Here is a 21,107-nt window from a genome sequence, read left to right on the forward strand (position 1 = left end):
AAACTCTGAGTATATCCAAATTAAAATGGTGGACAGAGTTCAACTCATAGAATTTCCCTCCCCTTACAAAATACAAAAAACTAGCAAAAATATTCACCAAGAGCAAACAACAAAGAATAATGTAATTAGATAGAATAAACTTCAAAACGATGGCCAAGGGAAGAAACTGAAGATTTCGTAGTGAAGAGGCACAGCATGAGTTAGTGACTTACTCTGGGCCCAAACCCCAGGTACTGTACTAGTGAGCTGACAAAATCTTGAGAATTATCACTAATATTTCCCAAACTGAGAAGCCAACTAAGTGTGTGTGTTCTTCTTTTGTTTTCTTTTCTTGTCAGAGAAATGGTAGATGTGGCAACTGGATATTAATGTAGCTAAAATGTGGAAAACGAATACTGGGACTTACACACTTTTGCAAGTGAAGGCTCTTGTGAATTGGGGAAATGATCCCAAATTATCCCCTTCTACATGACTGAAATACAGTTCCTAAGTAGAGGGACCGAACCTTCTTACAGTACCTTTACTGCATGGTAAACTCTTAGAAAAGAGTGCGGAACCCAGAAACTTTTTCAAACTGCCTATTTCCTCAGCTGAACACTTCTTCAGCCCCCACTATTCCTCAGGCTACAGAAAAATGAAGGATAACAGAAAGTATGTAGGCTTCAAAATGTACCTGAGGAAAAAATCAAATGCTCTCAAATAAGGAGAGAACCAAATCAAGAACTCGCTCACGGACTTGGAGGCTTTTTTTCTAACCAGGATATAGTAGGTCATGGCAGAATACCATTTCTGCTACAATAACAAAATAAAGGGCAGGTAAATTGGGGAAAATATATTTTAAAGACATAGGAAAGCTATGTAAGCAAAGCAGTTTAAATAAACTAAAAGTCTGGAGAGGGTAAAGTTCTTCTGAGGTGAGCAGTCTGTTATCAGCTGTTTTCTTCCCTACGATTATTTGCCAATTTTGGGTATGAGCTGAGGATTGGTGTTGGCCCATGTAAAGGAACTCTACTGAGAGAACAAGGAACCAACAAAGATTTTGGGTGTCTCAACGGGCTGGCAACAATTTGGTAACTTCAGGAGCCCTGAATGCACAGTTATTTTCACCTAGTGCACATTTGCTGAATTTTGGAGCTGAGTGAGAGTCTCAGGAGCCTTAGTCCAGTAGAGTAAAATCAGTTGTGGTCTTGAGACAGCTATAATACAAGGCTCTGCTTGCGGAGTGGGACCTGCCTCAAACGCGTGGCTGTCTCCTCCTCAAGATATGTGCCACATTTGGAAATGAAGTGAGATGGGAGCACAACCTAAAAACCTCTGAAAGCCAGACTGAATCACTACACTTTCAGGTCAGAGGTGATAGAGATCCACAAGGCTCTCAGTTGAATGCCTGGGAGGGACATTCTTGAGGAAGAGGTAAGAACCAGAAGTCAAATATGAGTTATGAGAACTGCCACCCAGCTTTGACCCAACTCAGTCACTGACGCAGTGGATGTTATCAGCCCTTCACTGTGCCTGCCTAACAGGGACAAGGGAAACCCCTCTTCGTAGAAGAAGTCTCTGCATCTGGAGCCTCGGTAGTTCTTTTATACATGATATCTAGCACGAAATAAAATATACTGGACATGAAAAGAGGCAGGAAGATTTATCCTTTAATCAAGAGAAAAAACTAACAATAGAGGCAGACTCAGATGATCTAGATATTAGAATTAGCTGACGAGGAATTAAAAAATTTTCAACATATAAAAGTAATTAGAGCAAGAAATGGGCAAACTAGATGAAAAATTAGGGAATTCCAACAAAGAATTAAAATCTATAAAACAGAACCAAATGGGCATTCCAGAACTGTCAAAACATTATCTGAAAAATAAGAACTCATTAGATGAGTTTAGTTGTAAACCAGACATAGCATTAGGTAGCATAAGTGGACTTGAAGATAGGTCATTAGAAAAATCTCCAAACTAAGGCAAACAGAGAATAAAGAAAAAAAAGCAAAAAAGAAGAGCATGACGCAGAGAAAAAGTCTAACATATACCTAATTAGAGTCCCAGAAGGAGAGGAGAAAATAGGATAGAAACAATATTTGAAGATATAATGATTGTAACTCTCTCCAAAGCTTAATTTGTCCTTTCACATCAGGTAGTAGTTAAAAGACATGGGGAAGAGTACAGTTTCCTTTACTAATGTAAAGTTGCATATGAATTCCAATATTAGGGACCCAGAAAATAAGAATGTCCCCAAGTCCCTTGAGAATCCATTTGCAGCACATGAATATGCCACAGGACATGGATTGTAAAGCTTTGTTCTAGAGCAGTGCTCTCCAGTAGAACTTCCTGTGGAAATGTATTTGCGCTGTCCGGTACTATAGGTGCTTAGCCACATATGGCTATTGAACACTTGAAATGTAGCTACTACAGCTGAGGAACTGGAACTTTAATTTTCATTAATTAACTACACATGGCTAGCATGTTAAACAGTTACAGTTATAGTGAATTAGAGATACTCACAAATGCAATAATTAGAGACCCATAATGAATAGAGGAAATGGCGCTGTGTCCATGAGAGATTAGAATAAATAGGATTTAAACAGGCAGAGAGAATGGAAGAGAGCATTTCAGGCTAAGCAAAGAACCTGATGAAAGTATTAGATTGCCTTACTAGTATAAAGAGGCTGTGTATTGGGTAGTTGTACAAAATAAGTGAATAAATATTGTGGGGCAAGGTTAAGGAAAGTGTAGCTTTTGTGGTTTTAAGGAACAGTTATTTTTTTGTTGGGCTTATTGTAAGGAAATGTGCATGAGAACCTGAGAAAGGTGGAATATTTAAGAACTTGAAAGGAACAGTGGATATAATGGAGCTTAAGGACTATAGCTGCATCGTTCTCTGTACTTAAATGTGATTTAGGTTTTCTCTGCATGTATACTTTTCTCTTGTTTCTGTACCAAGTGGTTTCATTACTTTATTGAACAGAGTAAAGTTTACCCTGTGCTTGTTTTTGTATCTCAAAGCTTTTGTCCTTAGGGTGATTTAGCATTCTTGGCCAGTCTACTTCTCTCATTTCTTATCTTGTTATTTCCTTAGTCTCTATTAAAGAGTAGACTCTATTCTGTATGTTTTTTTCTACCTCCAAGCTTTTGCTTACTCATGTTTCCATTCCCTCATACCTTCTGCTTGCATATGCCTATTGTAGTCTGTTATATTGTAGTCTGTTAACTTAGTTAACTCAGTTGACAAACATGTATGAAATACCTCTTGGATACCAGGCTCTGTCCTAAGTACTGGGGATACATCAGCAAACAAAACAGACAAAAACCCTTACCCTCATGGACAAGTCTTCCCCAAGTATTTGTGGGGCCGGAGTACAAGAATATAAATACAAGCCCCTGCCCTACTCTTGCACTCCTTTAAACCCTGGGTTCTGTTTCATACTCTTAGAGTCACTCCACCAAAAGTGTACACACCCTGCTACTGATCGCCTTTGCCATAAACAGGTAGCTCTTGAGCCTAGAGGAAGAGGCCAGCACCAGCTCGGTGCCTAGGGCAGTTAGAGCAGGAAATTCTGGGGTCCCAGGAACTCGGATCAGGATCTAAATGGGGGGTAATGGTCTCCTAGTGGGCAGTCCGAGGCCCTGTGGACTCCTCATCATGGGGAGGTGAGGGCGACAGGAGGGCCAGAGCAGGCCACCAGTTGTCATGGAGCTTACATTTTAGTTGGGAGAGGCAGACAATAAACAAAACGAACAAGTGAGTTATATGGAATATTAGAAGGTTGTCAGTGCAATGCAGTGAAATAAAGCTGGGGAGGGGGATGAGGAGAGTGTGTTCCTTTGTGTGTCTTGGTTTTAAATAGGATGATCAGTAGAGGTCTCTGTGAGATGGTGACGTTAAGCAAAGACTTTAAGGGAATGAGCAGCATTTTTCATTAGAATGAAAATAGGATGTTTATATTAGATTGAACTAAAATTGAGTTTGTTTTGGCTGAAGTAATGAAGTTGGGATTTATTGAGTACCTATTAAGTGTCAAGTGTTATACTAGACATTTTATGTCTTTCGTCCCATTTGATCCTTCTCAGCTCTAGAAGACATCACTTTCCAAACCATACAGCTAGTATGTAAGAGAGCAAGGGTTTGTATTTAGGTGTAAGACTTGAGAGTTTATGCTGTTTCCAAAGAGAAAAAAAGGCATAGTAATTATAATGAGGAGTCATAAAAAGATAGTGCTACTACTTAGGTCGAAAATATTATCTTTCTGCTATTTAGCAAAGTGGGTGGAGTTTCAGTGATGAAGAAATGGATTATTTGACGTATTTACAAATTCATATGTCATTAAGGGTAGTGAATTTCTGTTCTTTTGAAAATGTGATAATGTAAGAATGAAAAGATAAATTTAGAATATTTTTAGTTACATATTTGATAGGTATGTTGAGAATAATTTCCTTTTTCAAACGAAATACTTACCTGTATAATGTGGGCTTAGAACTTTCATTTTCTTATTAATACAGCTAACTCTGAGAGTGTCTGCAACTTTTCAATACATATTTTGACTCATTCTTCTTAATTTAAGTGGAGTCAGGCTTTCCTATGTGAAGTACTATTTTCCTCAAACTGGGAACCTACTAATAATTTCAATTTAAAAAGAACTTGTGGCAAAAAGGACTTTTCCAATTCTTGGCAAGTTTGAAGTTCATTGCAATTTTACTGTGAATAGAAATCTTTCCAAAGGGGGGAAATCACTCTACAAAGGAAAACTTTCAATCCTTTTCTCTAATGTGACTTGAACGTAAAATGATTTTAACAGCCATGTATGAATCTGGACATTATTCTTCGTTGTTTAGTACTTCAAAAGCACTTTCAAGAGGCAATTGTTTTGCTTATTTGTGATTCCAAATCAAATACACAGAGCGATTTGGAAGGGAAGTAATCTCGATTCTATGTAGCCACTAATCCTGTGCAGAAAAATTCAACTTTTATGAACAAAGGAAAAGCAATCTCTTTTAAGTTATAAATACAAGCCAATGTAGCTTGTATTATTTTAATAACTAAAATGGAGTCACTGTTTGTAAGTTCATTTTTGAGCTGCGTTCCTAGAATCATTTTAGAGTTGGCTTGGTTCTGAGAAATCTAGTTCATCAGATTTCTTACTCTATAGAAATACTGGTTTGTATATGTTATTACATTAACAACTGCAGTCTCTATATAGATTTCTAAAGTTTATGTAGCCCTTTCATATTTTTAACTTCATTTAATCCTGACAATTTTGTGAGATAAATATTATTCCCATTTATGTTTGTATAAGTGAGAAGTTCAGAGGTTTACCCAACATCATCTAGTTAATAAGTGATAGGGCCAGTATTAGACTAATTAGTGTGAGTCTTTTGACTGAAAATCTGGTCGCTTTCCTATCACATCACTGAGTTTTTGGGCTCATTTCTTAACTGGACATCACATTGTTGACTCCGGTCAAGTTCATGATCAATTGAAATCTCGAGGTCTTTTCCATATATAGATATTTTTTTGGTTAGGAAGATTCACCCTGAGCTAACACTCATTGCCAATCTTCCTCTTTATTTGCTTGAGGAAGATTAGTCCTGAGCTAACACCTGTGCCAGTCTTCCTCTATTTTTTTTTTTTTGTATGTAGGATGCCTCCACAGCATGGCTGATGAGTGGAGTAGGTTGGCGCCGGGGGTCCAAACTTGCAAACCTGGGTCACCGAAGCGGAGCACATGGAACTTTAACCACTCGACCACGGGGCCAGCCCTCATATGTTGTTTTTAAGTCAGGTTCTCCTCATCCTGTACATCTGTAATTGATATTTTGAACTTAAATACAAGATCTTGTTTATCCTCATTCATTTCATTATTTTGTACTTATGGTTCTAGCCTTCTGACATCTTTTCAGTCTTGATTCTGTTATCCAATTTATTTATTATTCCTTCCAGTTGTGTGTCAACAACAAATTTTGTAAGTAGAATATCTTTGTGATTGTAGAAGCCATCATAGTGATCTCTTTAGTGTACCTATCACATAGTTGGAACTTAAATGGTAATGGATAAAAAAGAGATTTTTGTACAGGGCAGGGAAAAGAAATCCTATATGTAATCTTTTATAAAAACAAAAAGTACCCTTAATGTAATTACTCTCAGTTATTTCTTTTGGACATAAATATTCCAGGATTAACATAGAATTATTGTGGTTCTCTCTTATATTTTGTTTATAAATAGTATTTTTCATGATAAATAAAGTGGTTAACTATTTTCCTTTCACGTGTGAACCCATTCTCAGTATTTTAAGTATGGTTTTCATTGCTTTATAAGTATGGTTTTCTGAAATTGCCTTCTGTTACAAAGGGTTTGAGAGTTTCTCTACAGGGGCCTGAAGAGAGGAAATCTAGTTGTAAGGCAGGCTCTGGCAGTTACTGTGTGACTATATTTACATAGCAAAGAAAGACTTTTACTTAGATGTATGTTAAAAATTAGTAAAAATACAACTTTCTAAAGAAAGGTTTATTAATGCTAAACATGAGATTGAGAAAACTGAATTGTCTGTACTAAATAATATAATTATTCTATTTTTATTTAGAGTGTTTTGTGAGTGGCGCTGATGGAGGTTTTGTGGTGGGACCTTAAAGTCCTGCAAGCCTTCCGTAGGTGTCATCACTATCTAGATACAATGAGAGTGATCCCAGCCAGCCACTTAGCATCCGTTTGCCTTCACACTCTTACCGCATTCTTTATAACTCTTTATAAGCAAAAAATTTATAATTCTCTATAAGCAATACCTGGTGAAATGGAAGAAACATTGTGTAAAAAGATGTTAACAGTACTGGTTTTGCAGATGGAAATAAAAATCTTTGGATAACATTACTATAGTAATGACATGATGTAATGTTTATTTTATTAACAAAATTTATTTTAATAGCTTTATCAATTGCTTTAATTCTCTAGTTATGGAATTAGTAAAGTCCAGAAAGAGCTAATTAAAACTTTCAGTTAAAAAAAACAAAAGGGCCGGCCCCATGGCATAGTGGTTGGGTTCGGTGTGCTCTGCTTCAGCGGCCCAGGTTTGCAGGTTTGGATCCCAGGCGTGGACCTACACCACTTGTCAGCCATGCTGTGGTGGCAACCCACATATAAAGTAGAGGAAGACTGGCACAGGTGTTAGATCAGGGCTAATCTTCCTCAGCAAAAAAACCTAAAAACCCTTCAGTTCTATTTTAGGGCGTCTCATGATAGAAACTATATAATAGTAGTTGCATTCATGTGGATTCATGAAGATATTGAATTGTAGTTCCATCCATTATCAATAGTCTACCCTATTTCACTTCTTTAAAAAAAATTTTGATCCTTTACATTTTCACCTTTTTTAATTTTATGTATTTTTTTGCTTAAATGAAAGATAGCTAAGTCCAATTGTCTAACTCTTCAAGCAAATTAAACATAATTTTTAGTGATCTGGGAACTGGTGTTCTCATAGACACCATTAGTCTGAAAGATATAAAATTTTGTCATCCTGAGAGAACATGCTCTTATGAAGGAGCTGGACCAGATATTATTCTAATTTCTTCTGAGCCATAGTCAGTGGATTTCACTGTCATTATCTTTGCATACATCTGAATGGGTTAATGCAGTGGTCTCTCTGAATTTATAACACTATGTATGACTGCTGAATATATAATATAAAGTTGTGCTGTTTTAGACTTCATGGACTGTATCAGTAAGTGTCTGTAAGTAATGTTCAGCATAACGTAGTTATACTTTGAAGTGTTATACTTTTGATTTGTTGAAATCCTCTTTATTTAGTTATTTATTTGAAATGTAAACTTTTTTTCTGTTTCTGAAAGGATTCGAGATGATTTCTAATTATTTGGAGAAATCTCTCCGTTATAACTGAGTGGCATTACACATCAGCTGTAATTGTAGAAATTTGTGTTATCTGTATAGATTACTTTGTTCTGAAATTAATGTCAATCTCTAAAACAGCCACTGGTTTTATGTTTGCAGAATACATTTTCAAAAGTACTTTCTTTGCATCTTTTTCAGGGGTTAAGAATTAAATTTAGTTTTTTAACTTTCTCCTATTTATGATGTTTGAAGATAAATGAAAGAGTATATTTTTAATATTTGACCACTAAATCACTTGGTCAAATCTTCCTAGAATGATATATTTGAATCATCTTTCTTATCTTCCTCTATATTTAAATTTTTAATCAAGAAATAATGCCTTCCAGTCACCATTTTGTTATATCTTTCAGTTTCTTTCTTAGTTTCCTATTTTCTGTCACCCTTCTTATTTCTTTTTCATCTTAACATTTCTCCCTACCTCAGTTTCTCTAATTTCGTGAATTCCGCATGCTCTTTTTTTCCCTAAAAGAGTTGTATTCTGTAATCCTTAGGATGAAGAACTTGTATTTTTCTAGGAGTATGTATATCATGTATATTATTATTAAATTTATAATAGAACTCACTCTCCATAGCAGCTCAGATACAGGAAGATGTACCAAATGCCTCTGAAGAGTCTGAAATTGATTTTTCTAAACTGTTACAAAAATTATCAAAAATATACATAAAGCTGGTATTATTGAAAAGAAAAAAATGCTAGTTGTAGCAATGAATGAGTATGAAGCATCAAGGGTTAAAAGTTCCCAATGAATAATGGAAATTTTAAGAAAAATTTTTATGATACCTTGATTACTGTAGTATTTCTATCTAGATGAAAATATAAATCAAAATAAAGAATAAATTGTGTATTTTTCTCTTTCTTCCTGTTACCAGATGAAGCAAACCTTAATTAGATCCCAGTTTGCTTGTACTTATAAAGATGACTGCATGATAAGCAAGGATAAATGGAATAATATTAATTCAACAATAAAGCCTTTGTGTGTTCTTCACATGGATAATGATCTTTCAGGTAATTGTCTTTATTTGAGCAATTAAATGACAATTTAATTCTAGTATACTAACTGGTTTTAACTTAAGTAAAACTAGATTTTTTTTGCAAAGAATGAAATGTGAAATGTAAAGTTTTATATTTTTAAAGATCTGGGTTTGTTTAAAAGGTGACATCTAAGTACAAATTTATGGATAGAAATAGAACACAATTTAATTTAACTAAATGTATATAGGAAATAACTTGTAGCATTTAAGGGTTAAGTGTCATGCATTCAAACAAAGCAAATATTTGTTGTTTGTAGGGATGAAAGTGATATGGTAAAATGGAAAATAAAGTGATAGTAATATAGCTGTATTTGTTAATCCTGTAATTTATAGCATTATTTGATTGCAGATCATAAATTTTTGAATGTTCTTTAGCTGTTTTTAAAGCTTATTGTAAAATTCTCACGTATAGCAATACTAAATATTGTGTAATTCCTTTCCTCTTTTTATCTTGCAAAGCAGGTGTAAATTCATCTGTTGGAAGACCAACAATTGAAACAAGTTCTGGAAATGTTCATCTGGACAGAAGTAAATATGAAAAAGTAGCAAGAAAATCACATAGTCAGACAGGAAATAAAGGCTCAAAAAGGAAACAGATGGATTTGGATGATGAAACTATTCTCTGTGATAACGGAAATGAACCACCTCGACATAAAAATGTTAAGATACCTAAGACATCAAACAATTTGCAGAATAAATTGGATGGCAAATTAGCTAGGGTAGCAAAAAGCAAGAGTACTGCCAAGGACAAATTGATTACTGGCCAGACAAAGTTAACTCAGTTCTTTAGACTATGAATTTGTCTTTCATGTACTTTAGATTTATGTATATATGAAAACATTCGCCAGAGGCATCTACTTACTTTTTAAGAGATCAACGTGTAAATTATGATGTTTTATTATTTTGCTCTGGAGTATATGTAAGGTTAGTATGTTAACCATTGTTTAAAAAATACTGGGAAGTCATAATTATGCAGAATATTCATGAAGTTTAATGCACAGATGAAGCATATCATTTAGGTTACTGATATATCTTAATAATACTTTCTTTTAAAACAGACATTTAAAATAATACAAGTCATAGTAACATTAAGGGCTTTTCCTGCACAGGCAATTAAATGATTTTGTTTTCTTCTGAAAAGATGATGCGGACCAACAGGTGTCAGACTTGCCAACAAGGCCGGTAGACTCTTCCCAGCATGCACCTGAGCACTGGAGGAAAAGAAAGTTTGAGTTGTTTAAAGGACTTATTATCATACAAAATTTATTACAAATAAAAGAATGGGCCTAGTATAGTTAATTCTGAGTAAATAAAAATTACAATAACTAATTAAATGCTTTTTAATCCCATATCTTCGACAAGGGTCACAATATCAAGAGTAATTGAACCATGGTCTCATTTGGATTTTGTTATGATTGGATCCAAATTCAGTTGAATTCAGGGTTCTATTTTATGGTATTAAGATATAAGAATTGAATTTTAAAAAGATTACTCACTGTCAAAATCTCTCCTTCCTATAGGAAATTTAGCTGAGTTTTCTTCATCCCCAATTTCTCTCTTTTCTTGTGTTGACTCAGTATTCTGAACTCCATTCTCAGCGGGAAAAGCTACAGATCCTTTTAGTGCAAGATAGGGTTTTATAGCCAGATTCAGTGGCAGACCATGATTTAAGAAATTATGTTTGGAGCCTGCATTCTGTAAAGAAAAAGTTGATTCATGTTTTAGCTGTCTTACTGAGAATGGAAGTATAGTACCGTTGTATAGTATTTTCACTGATCAATTCAAAGATGCTCTGTACTGTTTTGACTCTTTAAAAATACCTTACATACAAGGTTTTTGGGAAAAAAACCTTTGGGTAAGAGGTGTTGTCCAGGATGGAAAAACAACCTAGTATATATAAAATGTCATCAGTTGTCCTAATGCATACCGTGACTATTTGCACATACTTCTGTTTATAAATGTATCGACTTTCCTTTCAAAAGATTCATAAAAATCATTCAAATTTCCGTTGAAATAAAGGACAAGCCACATTGCTACTTACCTTTGCATTTTTGTTTTCCTCCTCATTCGTGAAACCGCTTTCATCAGTTTTATATTGTTCCAGGGCAGGAGCAGCGGCTGATCTTTCTACAGTATCTTCCTTCTGAAAGGCTTTTCCCAGTCTAAATGTATTAAATACCATGTCGTCTTCTACATTTCTTATGGACTTGGATGCTGAAAGGAAAAAGCCTTGAGAAAACAGAGAAAAAGTTAGTATTAATATGTAGGAGGAGAGACTCATTTTTGCCATTCTTAGTTTGATGTTTGCATAGAGTCAAACAAATGTGTGTAAAATGAAGAAAAATTTCTCAGTCAGCCTGCTTCGTAAATGATTCCTACCTTTATATATTTTCCGGTTTGAATAGAAGCACTTCAAAGACTTAAACTTTCATCATTTTAGACATGACTCATCAGACAGAGGCAAACCTTTTGTATAGCTGTTAATACCTACATTGTTTTGGTTTTAGTGGCATATTGTTTATTTTGAGTGTGAATTTTCTCAGAATCTGATTAAGGTCCTCAGTAGAATGCTTTCTGTTGAGTAGATTATAGTCTCTTGAAAATGGGTTGTTATTAAGGAAGACCACAGGACATCAGGTTCTCCATATTCTTATTGTTTGTTTCCTTCTGTATATTTTTTGATTAAGATATTAAAACTAAAGTTATTTCATTCAAGGATGATAAGGATAAAAGTTTTATTTACTTTTAATCCTGATTAAATTGAAATAATCTCCAAAAAGGATTTTCTTTCATAAATGCTTGATGTAGTTTGGTGATTAAAGTGTATGTCTGTCAGTGTGAACAAAAAGTCGTTAATTCTGTATCTAAAATTGACCTGTCAGGTGTATTTTACCTTTGCATTTACAAAAGGATATTGCTGATATTTATAAATGAATTTAGGAATTAACGAATGAGAAGTTCATGAAGAGAGTATTTATTTGCTTCATAAATATTAATTGTGGATGACTATGTTGTATAATTTTTAACATTTCAGAGTTTATTTCTCATTTTGACCCCACCAAGTAAGAGAATGCATTCTTATATATGTCTTCTGAAAAATATGTCCAATTTTTCTAGGGTGCATTCCTAGCTATGGAATTTCTGGGCCTTTGGAGTATGTGCATGTTCGGCTCTACTGATGCCAAAATGTTTACAGAATAGTAGTAACCAATTAAGCTCTCACCAGCGGGGTATGACAGTTCCATGTTCTAGCCAACACTTGCGTATCCTATTGTCCTTTTAATTTGTATTTCTCTAATTACTAAAGAGGCTGTGTGTGTCTTCATATGTTTATGAGCCATTTATCTTTCCTCTTATGTAAAATACCTTTAAAAAAAATCTTTGTTCATTTTTATATTTGGTTGTCCTTTTCTTATTGATTCGTGGGATTTCTTTCTATATCCTGCGTATTAATTTTTTCTTTGATATTATGTGTTATAAATATGTTTTCTTACTTTGTGACTTGTCCTTTTAGCCTCTTTATGTTCTTTTCTGGTGAACCAAACCACTTAATTTTAATGTTTAAATTTCTCTTTTTCTCTTGATGCTTAGTACTTTCAATAAATTTTATTTAGAAATCCTTCCCAATCCTGAGATTATTAACATATTTCTATAAATTCCGAAAGTTTAAAGTTTTGACGTTCACATTTAAGTTCTTAATTCATCTGGAATTTTTGTGTGATGTAAGATAGAGATGCAGTTATGCTTTTACCAAATGTCCTTGCACATTCCTTGCATAGCTCATCCTGTCCCTGTTAATCTGCAGTGCCATCTCTGCAGTATATTAGGTTTCTATATATGTGTGGGTTCCTTCTGAACTCTCTATTCCACTGCCAAATCTACAGTCTTAATTATTATAACGTTAGCATAATTTTTGATATCTGGTAGGTCAAGTTTCCCAACCCTGTACTCACCCACCCTTTTTTCTTCTACAGCAGTTCCCTGGCTATTGTCCATTTCTTTTCCAAGTAAATCTTAAAATCAGCTTTAAATTGAATTGAGACCTTTGAGATAATTTCTTTTCTTATCCTTGACCTCGGTACTTTTCCATATTTATCTAGATATTTTTTAACATTTTATTGTTTTCTTCATAAGGTCTTGTATATCTTTTGTTGAAAGAATTATTATTCTTTATAATTTATTTATAATTAAAATAGTTATTTCTAGTTATTGTAAATGGTATCTTTAAAAAATTTACCTTTTCTGAGGGCCAGCCCTGTGGCCAAGTGGTTAAGTTTGCACGCTGTGCTCTGGCAGCCCAGGGTTTCGCTGGTTCAGATCCTGGGCATGGACATGGCACCGCTCATCAGGCCATGTTGAGGTGGCGTCCCTCATGCCACAACTAGAAGGACCTACAACTAAAATATACAATATATATATGATCATCACAATAGATGCAAAGAAAGCATTCAATAGCATTCAACAACAATTCACTTAAATCAACCACTTCACTGTGTTTCTTTTCTATTTCATTAATTCCTGCCTTTTATTATTTCTTAATTTTTTTAGGTTTATTTTGCTATTTTTCTAACTTCTTAAATCAGAGGAATAGCTCATTTATATTTAGACTTTTTAAAAAATGTAAACATTTAAGGCTATATATTTCCCTACATATATGACTTTTGCTAAGTCCCATACTTTTGATAGGTAAAATATTCAACATTTAATTCTGTTTTTATAATTTTCATTATTATTTCTTCTTTGACCTGTTAACTACTTAAAGAGATATTTTTAACATTCCAAATATATGAGAATTGAAATTTTCAGGGAGAGAGCACTGAGTTCTAACCAAATTGGGTTGTTGTCAGAAATCTTAGTCTATCAATTACAGTCTTTGAAGTCTGTATTAAATTGAATAATACATAATTGATGATTTTCAACAGTTTTTGATATACAAATAGCAATTTCATATGGTTCAACATATAGAAACTTGCCTAATGGCCTATAATATCTTCACTTTGCATAAAAGTTCTGTTTATTGTTGAATATGTATACAGTATTGTAGAGAGCAGGGTTCTATACGTGTCCATAAGATGAAACATGCTAATATGTTGTTCATATCTTGTACGTCATAGTGATTTTTTGTCAGGAAGAATTATCAATTACTGAGAGAGAGATTTGCAAGTCTTTCACTATGATAATGGGCTTATCTAATTCTTTTTGTAGTTTGCAATTTTGCCTTATTTATTTTAAGCTTATATTATTAGGACATTCAAAATGGAAATTGTTTCATCTTCCTCATAAACCAAACCGTGTATCATGACCCTCTGTAGCATTAATAACGTGTCTATTACTATCACTTTTCCTGTATCTTTATGTATTAAATGTGTCTCTTGTAAATACAGCTGAATTTGGAATTTTTAGTCTGATAATCTTTGTCTTTTACTTGGAGAGTTTAGTCCGTTTACATTTATTCTGTTTACTGAATTACTGAAATTCAGTACTACTGTCTTATTTTGTGATTTTTTTTTTTTTGAGGAAGATCAGCCCTGAGCTAACATCCATGCTCATCTTCCTCTATTGTATATGTGGGACACCTGCCACAGCATGGCTTGATATGTGTTATGTAGTTCCATGCCTGGGATCTGAACCGGTGACCCCCAGGTTGCTGGAATGGAGTGCGCGAACTTAACCACTATGCCACCAGACTGGCCCCTCTTATTTTGTGATTTTTATTTGTTCTGATATGCCCCCCACCTTGCCTTCTGGTTTAAGTTTAATCTATTTTTCATTCTTTTAAAAGGTACTCTAGACATTTTAATATAATTTTCAGTTATTTATGTTTAAATTTAATCACTATTTTTGCCCTCCTCCCAAATAATGTGAAGACCTTAGAATCATTTACTCCAGTCACCACTATTCCTAATTTATATGCTATTCTTTTCTAAGATTTAAATTCTATCTCGATTTTTTTAATGAAACAAATTAGAGATTATTTTATTGTTTTATACAGTTAACCTTGTTTAGATTTACCTACAATTTTCCTATTTTTTTTTCACCATTTCTTTTTACATCTGGGATCCTGCTTTGACAACCATTTCTCTTCTTTCTGAAGTATACTAAGTTAGATGCTAACTTAGTGGTGGTCTGTTAGTAATGAACTGTTTTGTTTTGTTTTGATTAAATGTATTTTGCTGTTGTTTTTGAAAAGTAGTTTCAGTGACTATATACTTATTCAGTTGACAATTGTTTTCTCTTACTGCTTTATTATTAGTTAATTTCTTCTGGTTTTCATTGTTATTGCTGAGAATTCAGCTGTCGATTTTAATCATGATTCCTTTATAGGTAATCTCTATTCTATCTGACTTCTTTTAAAATCTTCTCTTTGGCTTTGATATTCTGCAGTTTCACATGATGTGTCTAGGTATGGATTTCTTTTAATTTATGCTGGCTTAGATTCTTGCATCTAGGGGTTGGTGTCTCTCATGAATTCTGAGAAATCATTAGTTATTTTTTTGAATATTGCCTCTGCCCTCTTTTTCTATTTCTCCTTCTGGAATTCCCAATAGATATATATGGGGCCTGCCTGCTCACTATCCTCCATATCTTATAACCTCTCCTTCCTATTTTCTCTTTCTCTCTTTGTGCTGCATTTTAAATAATTTCTTCAGAGTTATAGTCCAGTTCACTGATGCACATTCATTTGTATCTAATCTACTGTTTAACCTATGTATCAAGATTTTATTTTAATTTCTTATATTTTTTGTTTTTCAAAGTTCTAGTTGGTTCCTTTTCAGGTCTGCCTGGTCACTTATGGTTTTCTATTTTTTATTCAGCACATTTTCAGTCTCTTCTTTTATTGTTTTAAATCTATTAAACATTCTTTTTTTTTTTTTTTTAGAAAGATTAGCTCTGAGCTAACATCTACTGCCAAGCCTCTTCTTTTTTCTTTTTGCTGAGGAAGATTGGCCCTGAGCCAACATCCATGTCCACCTTCCTCTATTTTATATGTGGGACGCCTGCCACAGCATGGCTTCATAAATGGTATGTAGGTCTGTGCCTGGGATCTGAACTGATGAAACCAGGGCCACCAAAGTGGAACACACAAACTTAACTGCTGCACCACTAGGAAGGCCCCAGTATTTATTTTTATTTGTATCTAATTATTCCTATATCTGCTGTCTTTGCCTGTCTGATCCTACAGTTTGTTATTTTTGCTGATCATAGCCCATGGTGTCTTCTTCATGTGTTCAGTGAATTTTTCTTTTGTGTGTATATTCATTGAACTGTGTCCAAAGGAATTCTTGAAATTCCTGTGTTTGCTTCTGCCAGGCACCTGGAGCACTACCAATCCAGGGCCACTTAAAACTAAAATTTTGGCTTGAGGTTTTTCAGGCCACAGAGTCAGTGCAAATACCAAGCTAAGTGAGTACGCCTTTGTTGTTAGGAATTCTCAGGACAATATATAATATTTTCTTTTCCTCCCTTCTTCTTCCCAAAGCCATTCCCAACACAGGCACATTTCCTTCTGCTAGCTGGATTTTTCTCTCATTTACTTCCTTACTGGGGTTTCCGGCTTTACGGGGGAGTTTCTGATCTGATCTCTTATTTTACATGGGTCCTATGCTTTGTCTTCTGTCCCAGCACATGTAGCCATTAAAACCAGGTGCTAGGCCACCAGGAATTCACAGAATCTCTCAGACCAAGTGCTGGCTCTAATCCTTGTTAACCCCTGTGGAATGTTGCACTTTCTCTTTTCTGGCCTCCGGTGGTTTCTCTTATTTTGCCACCACCCCAGCCATACTTTATAAAGATATTTTCATCTAACATTTTAAGGTGTTTTTTACTGAGAGGTGTTCTCTACACAGTAGTCTGCCATATTGCTGGAAATGGATGTCTCAATCCATTCTTTAGTGGAAAGTTCTCTCCTCAAGGGAGTTTGAATCCATTTGCACAAAATATGTATTGTATATTACATTATTTCCTTTTAACTCTTGTGTTACAGGGCTGTATTTCAAATTCTTTTTTTTTTTTCCTGCTTTATCTCCCCAAACCCCCCCTGTACACAGTTGTATATCTTAGTTGCAGGTCCTTCTAGTTGTGGGATGTGTATTTCAAATTCTTAAATGGTATTGTCTAATATTCTGATTTCTTTCAGTATATTTTATCAGAGGCATAGCTAGCTGCTGAATCTCTTGGGGACTACTTAAATCTTATTAGATTATTTTCTGAGGGTGTCTTTATAGGTAAAAGACTCTGAAATCCTTGGGTTTCTTTGCTCTTAGGGCTTCCTTATCTTTTTAACCTTGTTAGTTGTGCCCTGGTTTGTTTCCCAGGATTTGAACCTGCTTTGGAGGTGGCTGTTTAATATACAAAAAAATCCTTGTTAATTGTAACCTTTTTTCTTAGCTGCTGTTCTGGAAGTGTAATAAATATTAATAATTATGTATCTTTTAAAAATTTCCACTGGATGAATTAGTTTGGCTGATCTTCACCCAAAATGGGGACCAAATCCAAACCATTTTGACAGTTTAGAAAAGTTAGTTAATGTTTTCCTTTACTTTGCTTAAATTGTCATAGCCTCTGAACATTATGAGGTTTTCCCATAAGCATTTAATTATGAAGATAGTTTCCAATTTTTTTAAATGATAACTTTGTTTTTTTAAACATTGGTTACTCTGATGTGCAATGGAGCATAGTAGATTTCTTTTCCATTGATGCTGAAAAGTAAGTCCCCAAGTGGTAGAAAGGAACTTTGAAGAAGAAAAACTATTGCCAGATGGGCTTGGGTGGTTCAGAAAACCTTGGAAGGGGAAAAGGTTTATGTCAAACGTGATCTTCATTTTCTGAAGCACTACTGCTAACACCGTATATTTGTAAATCACTTTATTGAAATTTTCTGTCCTCAAATTAACAGATCTTTGCCATGTAATGCCAGTAAATCAAATAGGGATTGGTCATTGTTTTACTGAGAACCCTGAATTGCTTAATGGCTAATTTTATGAATCTAAAAGCCAAGATTAGCCGAAATCTTGCCAGCCCTGGTGATCTGGTGGTTAAGATTCAACACTCTCACCCCTGTGACCCTGGTTTGTGTCTGGTCAGGGAACCACACCACCTGTCTGCCAGTTGTCATACTGTGGCATCTGCGTGTTGCTGTGATGCTAAAAGCTATGCCACTGGTGCTCGCCCCCTGGCCGAGTGGTTAAGTTCGCATGCTCCGCTGCAGGCGGCCCAGTGTTTCGCTGGTTCGAATCCTGGGTGCGGACATGGCTCTGCTCATCAAACCATGCTGAGGGCGGCGTCCCACATGCAACAACTAGAAGGACCCACAGCAAAAGAATATACAACTATGTACCAGAGGGCTTTGGGGAGAAAAAGGAAAAAAAAAAAAGTATTTATGAAAGCTATGCCACTGGTATTTCAAATACCAGCTGGGTCATCTATGGTGGACAGGTTTCAAGGGAGCTTCCAGACTAAGACAGACTAGGAAGAAGGACCTGGTCACCCACTTCCAGAAAAATTAGCGTTGAAAACTATGAATGACATTGAGAGCGCTGTCTGATACATTGCCAGAGGGTGAGAGGATGGCGCAAAAAGACCATGCAAGGTTCCGCTCTGCAGTACACAGGGTCGGTAGGAGTCGGAATCGACTCTGGCACTAACAACAGAAAGCCAAGATTGCTCACTTATATTAGCAAAAGATATGAGAAAACATAAAATTTCTTGTCAAATTTGTACAGTGAAAAACCCATATACCTCCACTCGATTCTACCATTAATATTTTATTACACTTGTTAGTATCTATCCATCTTTCTATCCCTCCATTAATCATCTTATTATTTTAATGTTTCAAAATATATTACATATATCAGTACACTTTCCACTAAATACTTCAACTTGCATATCGTTAACTAGAATTTAATATTTGTTTACAATTTTTTCTTTTAAGGTAAAATTTACCAAAAAAATGAAATGTACAAATAAGTGTACATTTGCTGAGTTTTGACAAATGCGTACACTTTTGTAACCCAAACTCCTTTCAAGATAAGACATTGCCATCACCCTAGAAAGTTACCTCTTGCCTCTTCATAGTGAACTGCCACTACTCCCCCACCTCCACTCCTTCCAGCACCCGGGCTTGTAGGGAGTGCTTAGAGATTCTTCACGGATTTGGGGCCCAGCTGAGAGTTGTGGAGGCCATAAAGCTCTTCACTTTGGCTCCAACATTGCGGGTGGGGAGGGTATCTTCTCACCGTGCTTGTTGCAGTGGATTTGTGGGATGGTGGGTGGGAGATGGGGAGAGTTGATGATGCTTTACTGGAATTAGTCCAGTTAGTATGAGACCAGATGAGTAGGAACATTGCAGCTGCTAAATGTGGGTTAATTGATTTAAATATTCATATTGCTACAATATATATTTGAATTATGGGCCTGCCTTACAGATTTTCTATTTTTAGTTAATTGTATAAAGATTTGAATTCATCTCTGTCTAGGAAGTGGACTGGCTGTTTCCTTGAGTCTCATTCTTGTATGATATGTTGCTATCATTGTCATATAAGCAAAATTAATAAAATTATTTAAAGAGCCAAATGAATAGCTTGTTCTCTATATATCACCAGTTTTCAGAGCTTAGGCTAATATCTTGAGAATATATCTTGCCTTAAAACCTTAATGCCACAAATCAAGAGTTACATGAACATGCTTGAGACTATATTTGTGGCCAGACTTTTCAGTTGCCTTGCAAAGATGATTCTTGGATATTGTTTTGATTCTTAGCAATTTCAGAGGCATCTGATAGCATGTTTCCAAAATAATCTGAAGATAGCTTTCAACGTTGGGTTACCAAAAAGGATTGTTATATTGTATACGTTGATTCATAATTTCAGGTTTCTTCACCGTTATGGTAAATACTGCATTGAGTCTTCATTGTCACACGTGTTAGGAATCTTTTGTTTGTACTCTCATGGCTATCTTCAGCCCTCAGACATTCCTGATTATCACATCGAGAACTCTAGACTGTTCAAAACATTTTGAACTGCAGTGGCTTAGAGGATGTAGTTGTAAGATGAATATGAGATTCATTCGTTTGTCTTCTGTTTGTGATAGAGATCGGATCAGATGGAAGCATCTTGATATTAGTATATGTTTCAGTCATTTCATTCTATGTATGTACAGTGCTCTTTTCTGCCATCATAACTTTGTTCATGATATTCTCTGCTCTTAAATTCTTTTATCTTGTCCCTACAGCCATCTAAATCTAAAATATCCTTCAAGACTTTTCTCTTTTTCTGAACTCCTGCAACATATGTAATACATTATCATCCTATTTAGAAAATAATTGTTTCTTATATTTATTAGTTTGTCAAGGCCATACATATCTGCAGAAGCTTGCATTGATGGCTTCAATTGTTCATTGCTCCCTATATCCATACTGTAATTTTGCCTTCTCACTGTCATAAGGGTGACCTGCCCACTCCTTGACTCTGGCCTCAGGCAGGTGACTTGCTTTAACTACTGAGATGTTACCAGACATGCAAGCAGAGGCTTGAACTGGGCTCGCACACTGGGGCTTCCCTCTTGAACGTCTGCCATCACAATGAGAACATTCCTTTGCTAGCCTGCTGGAGAGAGGGCCACATGGAGCAGAGCCCCAGTGGCCACAGCTGAACCCATCCTGGATCAGCAGACATCCTTGCAAATGCCAGACATTAGAACAAGTCCAGTTGAGGTCAGCAGAGCTGCCTAGCTGACTTCCAGCTGACCCCAGAAGTACAAGCTATAGCATGAAGTTCTGTGTATGCTTGGCACACAGCATTATTGTAGTAGTAGATAATGGATGCCAATGTCCTACATGGCCTGACCTGTGTCTTCCTTGCTAAGTTCTTACTATTCTCTACCTCTTACCTCACTCTCCAGCCATATTGGCCTTCTTTCTGTTCCTCCGAAATGCCAAGATAATTTGTGACTCAAGGTCTTTGCCCTGCTGTTCCCTCTGTCAGGAGCATCTTCCTCATATTATTTGTGTGGATGTTTACCACTCATCATCATGAGGCTCAGCTCAAATGCCTTGATTTCTCAGAGTGCTTCCTTGACTCCACTGCCTAACGGAGCCCCCTTCCCAGATATTCCCTATTCCATTTCGCTCTTTATCTTCTTCACTGTACTTATTATTTTCTAAAATTATCGTATTTGTC

At 35.4% G+C, this 21,107-nt stretch overlaps 2 protein-coding genes across 4 annotated transcripts in view; one reads left to right on the plus strand and one right to left on the minus strand.

The window, feature by feature from the left end:
• Positions 1-10,971, plus strand: part of PARPBP (PARP1 binding protein) — a 64,451-nt gene extending 53,480 nt beyond the window's left edge. For 2 of the 3 annotated variants that reach the window (XM_014835076.3, XM_070507161.1), the window contains 2 exons: positions 8,770-8,905; positions 9,391-9,864. In XM_014835076.3, coding sequence (XP_014690562.3) covers positions 8,770-8,905; positions 9,391-9,728 — 474 coding nt within the window. In that variant the 3' untranslated portion in view covers positions 9,729-9,864. Of the gene's footprint in view, positions 1-8,769; positions 8,906-9,390 lie in introns of all 3 variants that reach the window. The other variant, XM_070507160.1, reaches the window with a different exon arrangement.
• On the minus strand, positions 10,003-11,319 carry PMCH (pro-melanin concentrating hormone). Its single transcript, XM_014835077.3, has 3 exons — positions 10,973-11,319; positions 10,428-10,626; positions 10,003-10,142 (listed from the first exon to the last, which is right to left on the minus strand). The coding sequence occupies exons 1-3, from the start codon at positions 11,219-11,221 to the stop codon at positions 10,093-10,095; spliced, it is 498 nt and encodes a 165-aa protein (XP_014690563.2). The 5' UTR covers positions 11,222-11,319; the 3' UTR covers positions 10,003-10,092.
• Between the last annotated feature and the right edge of the window lie 9,788 nt (positions 11,320-21,107).

The sequence above is a fragment of the Equus asinus genome, chromosome 4, assembly GCF_041296235.1.
Source record: "Equus asinus isolate D_3611 breed Donkey chromosome 4, EquAss-T2T_v2, whole genome shotgun sequence".
NCBI lineage: Eukaryota > Metazoa > Chordata > Mammalia > Perissodactyla > Equidae > Equus > Equus asinus.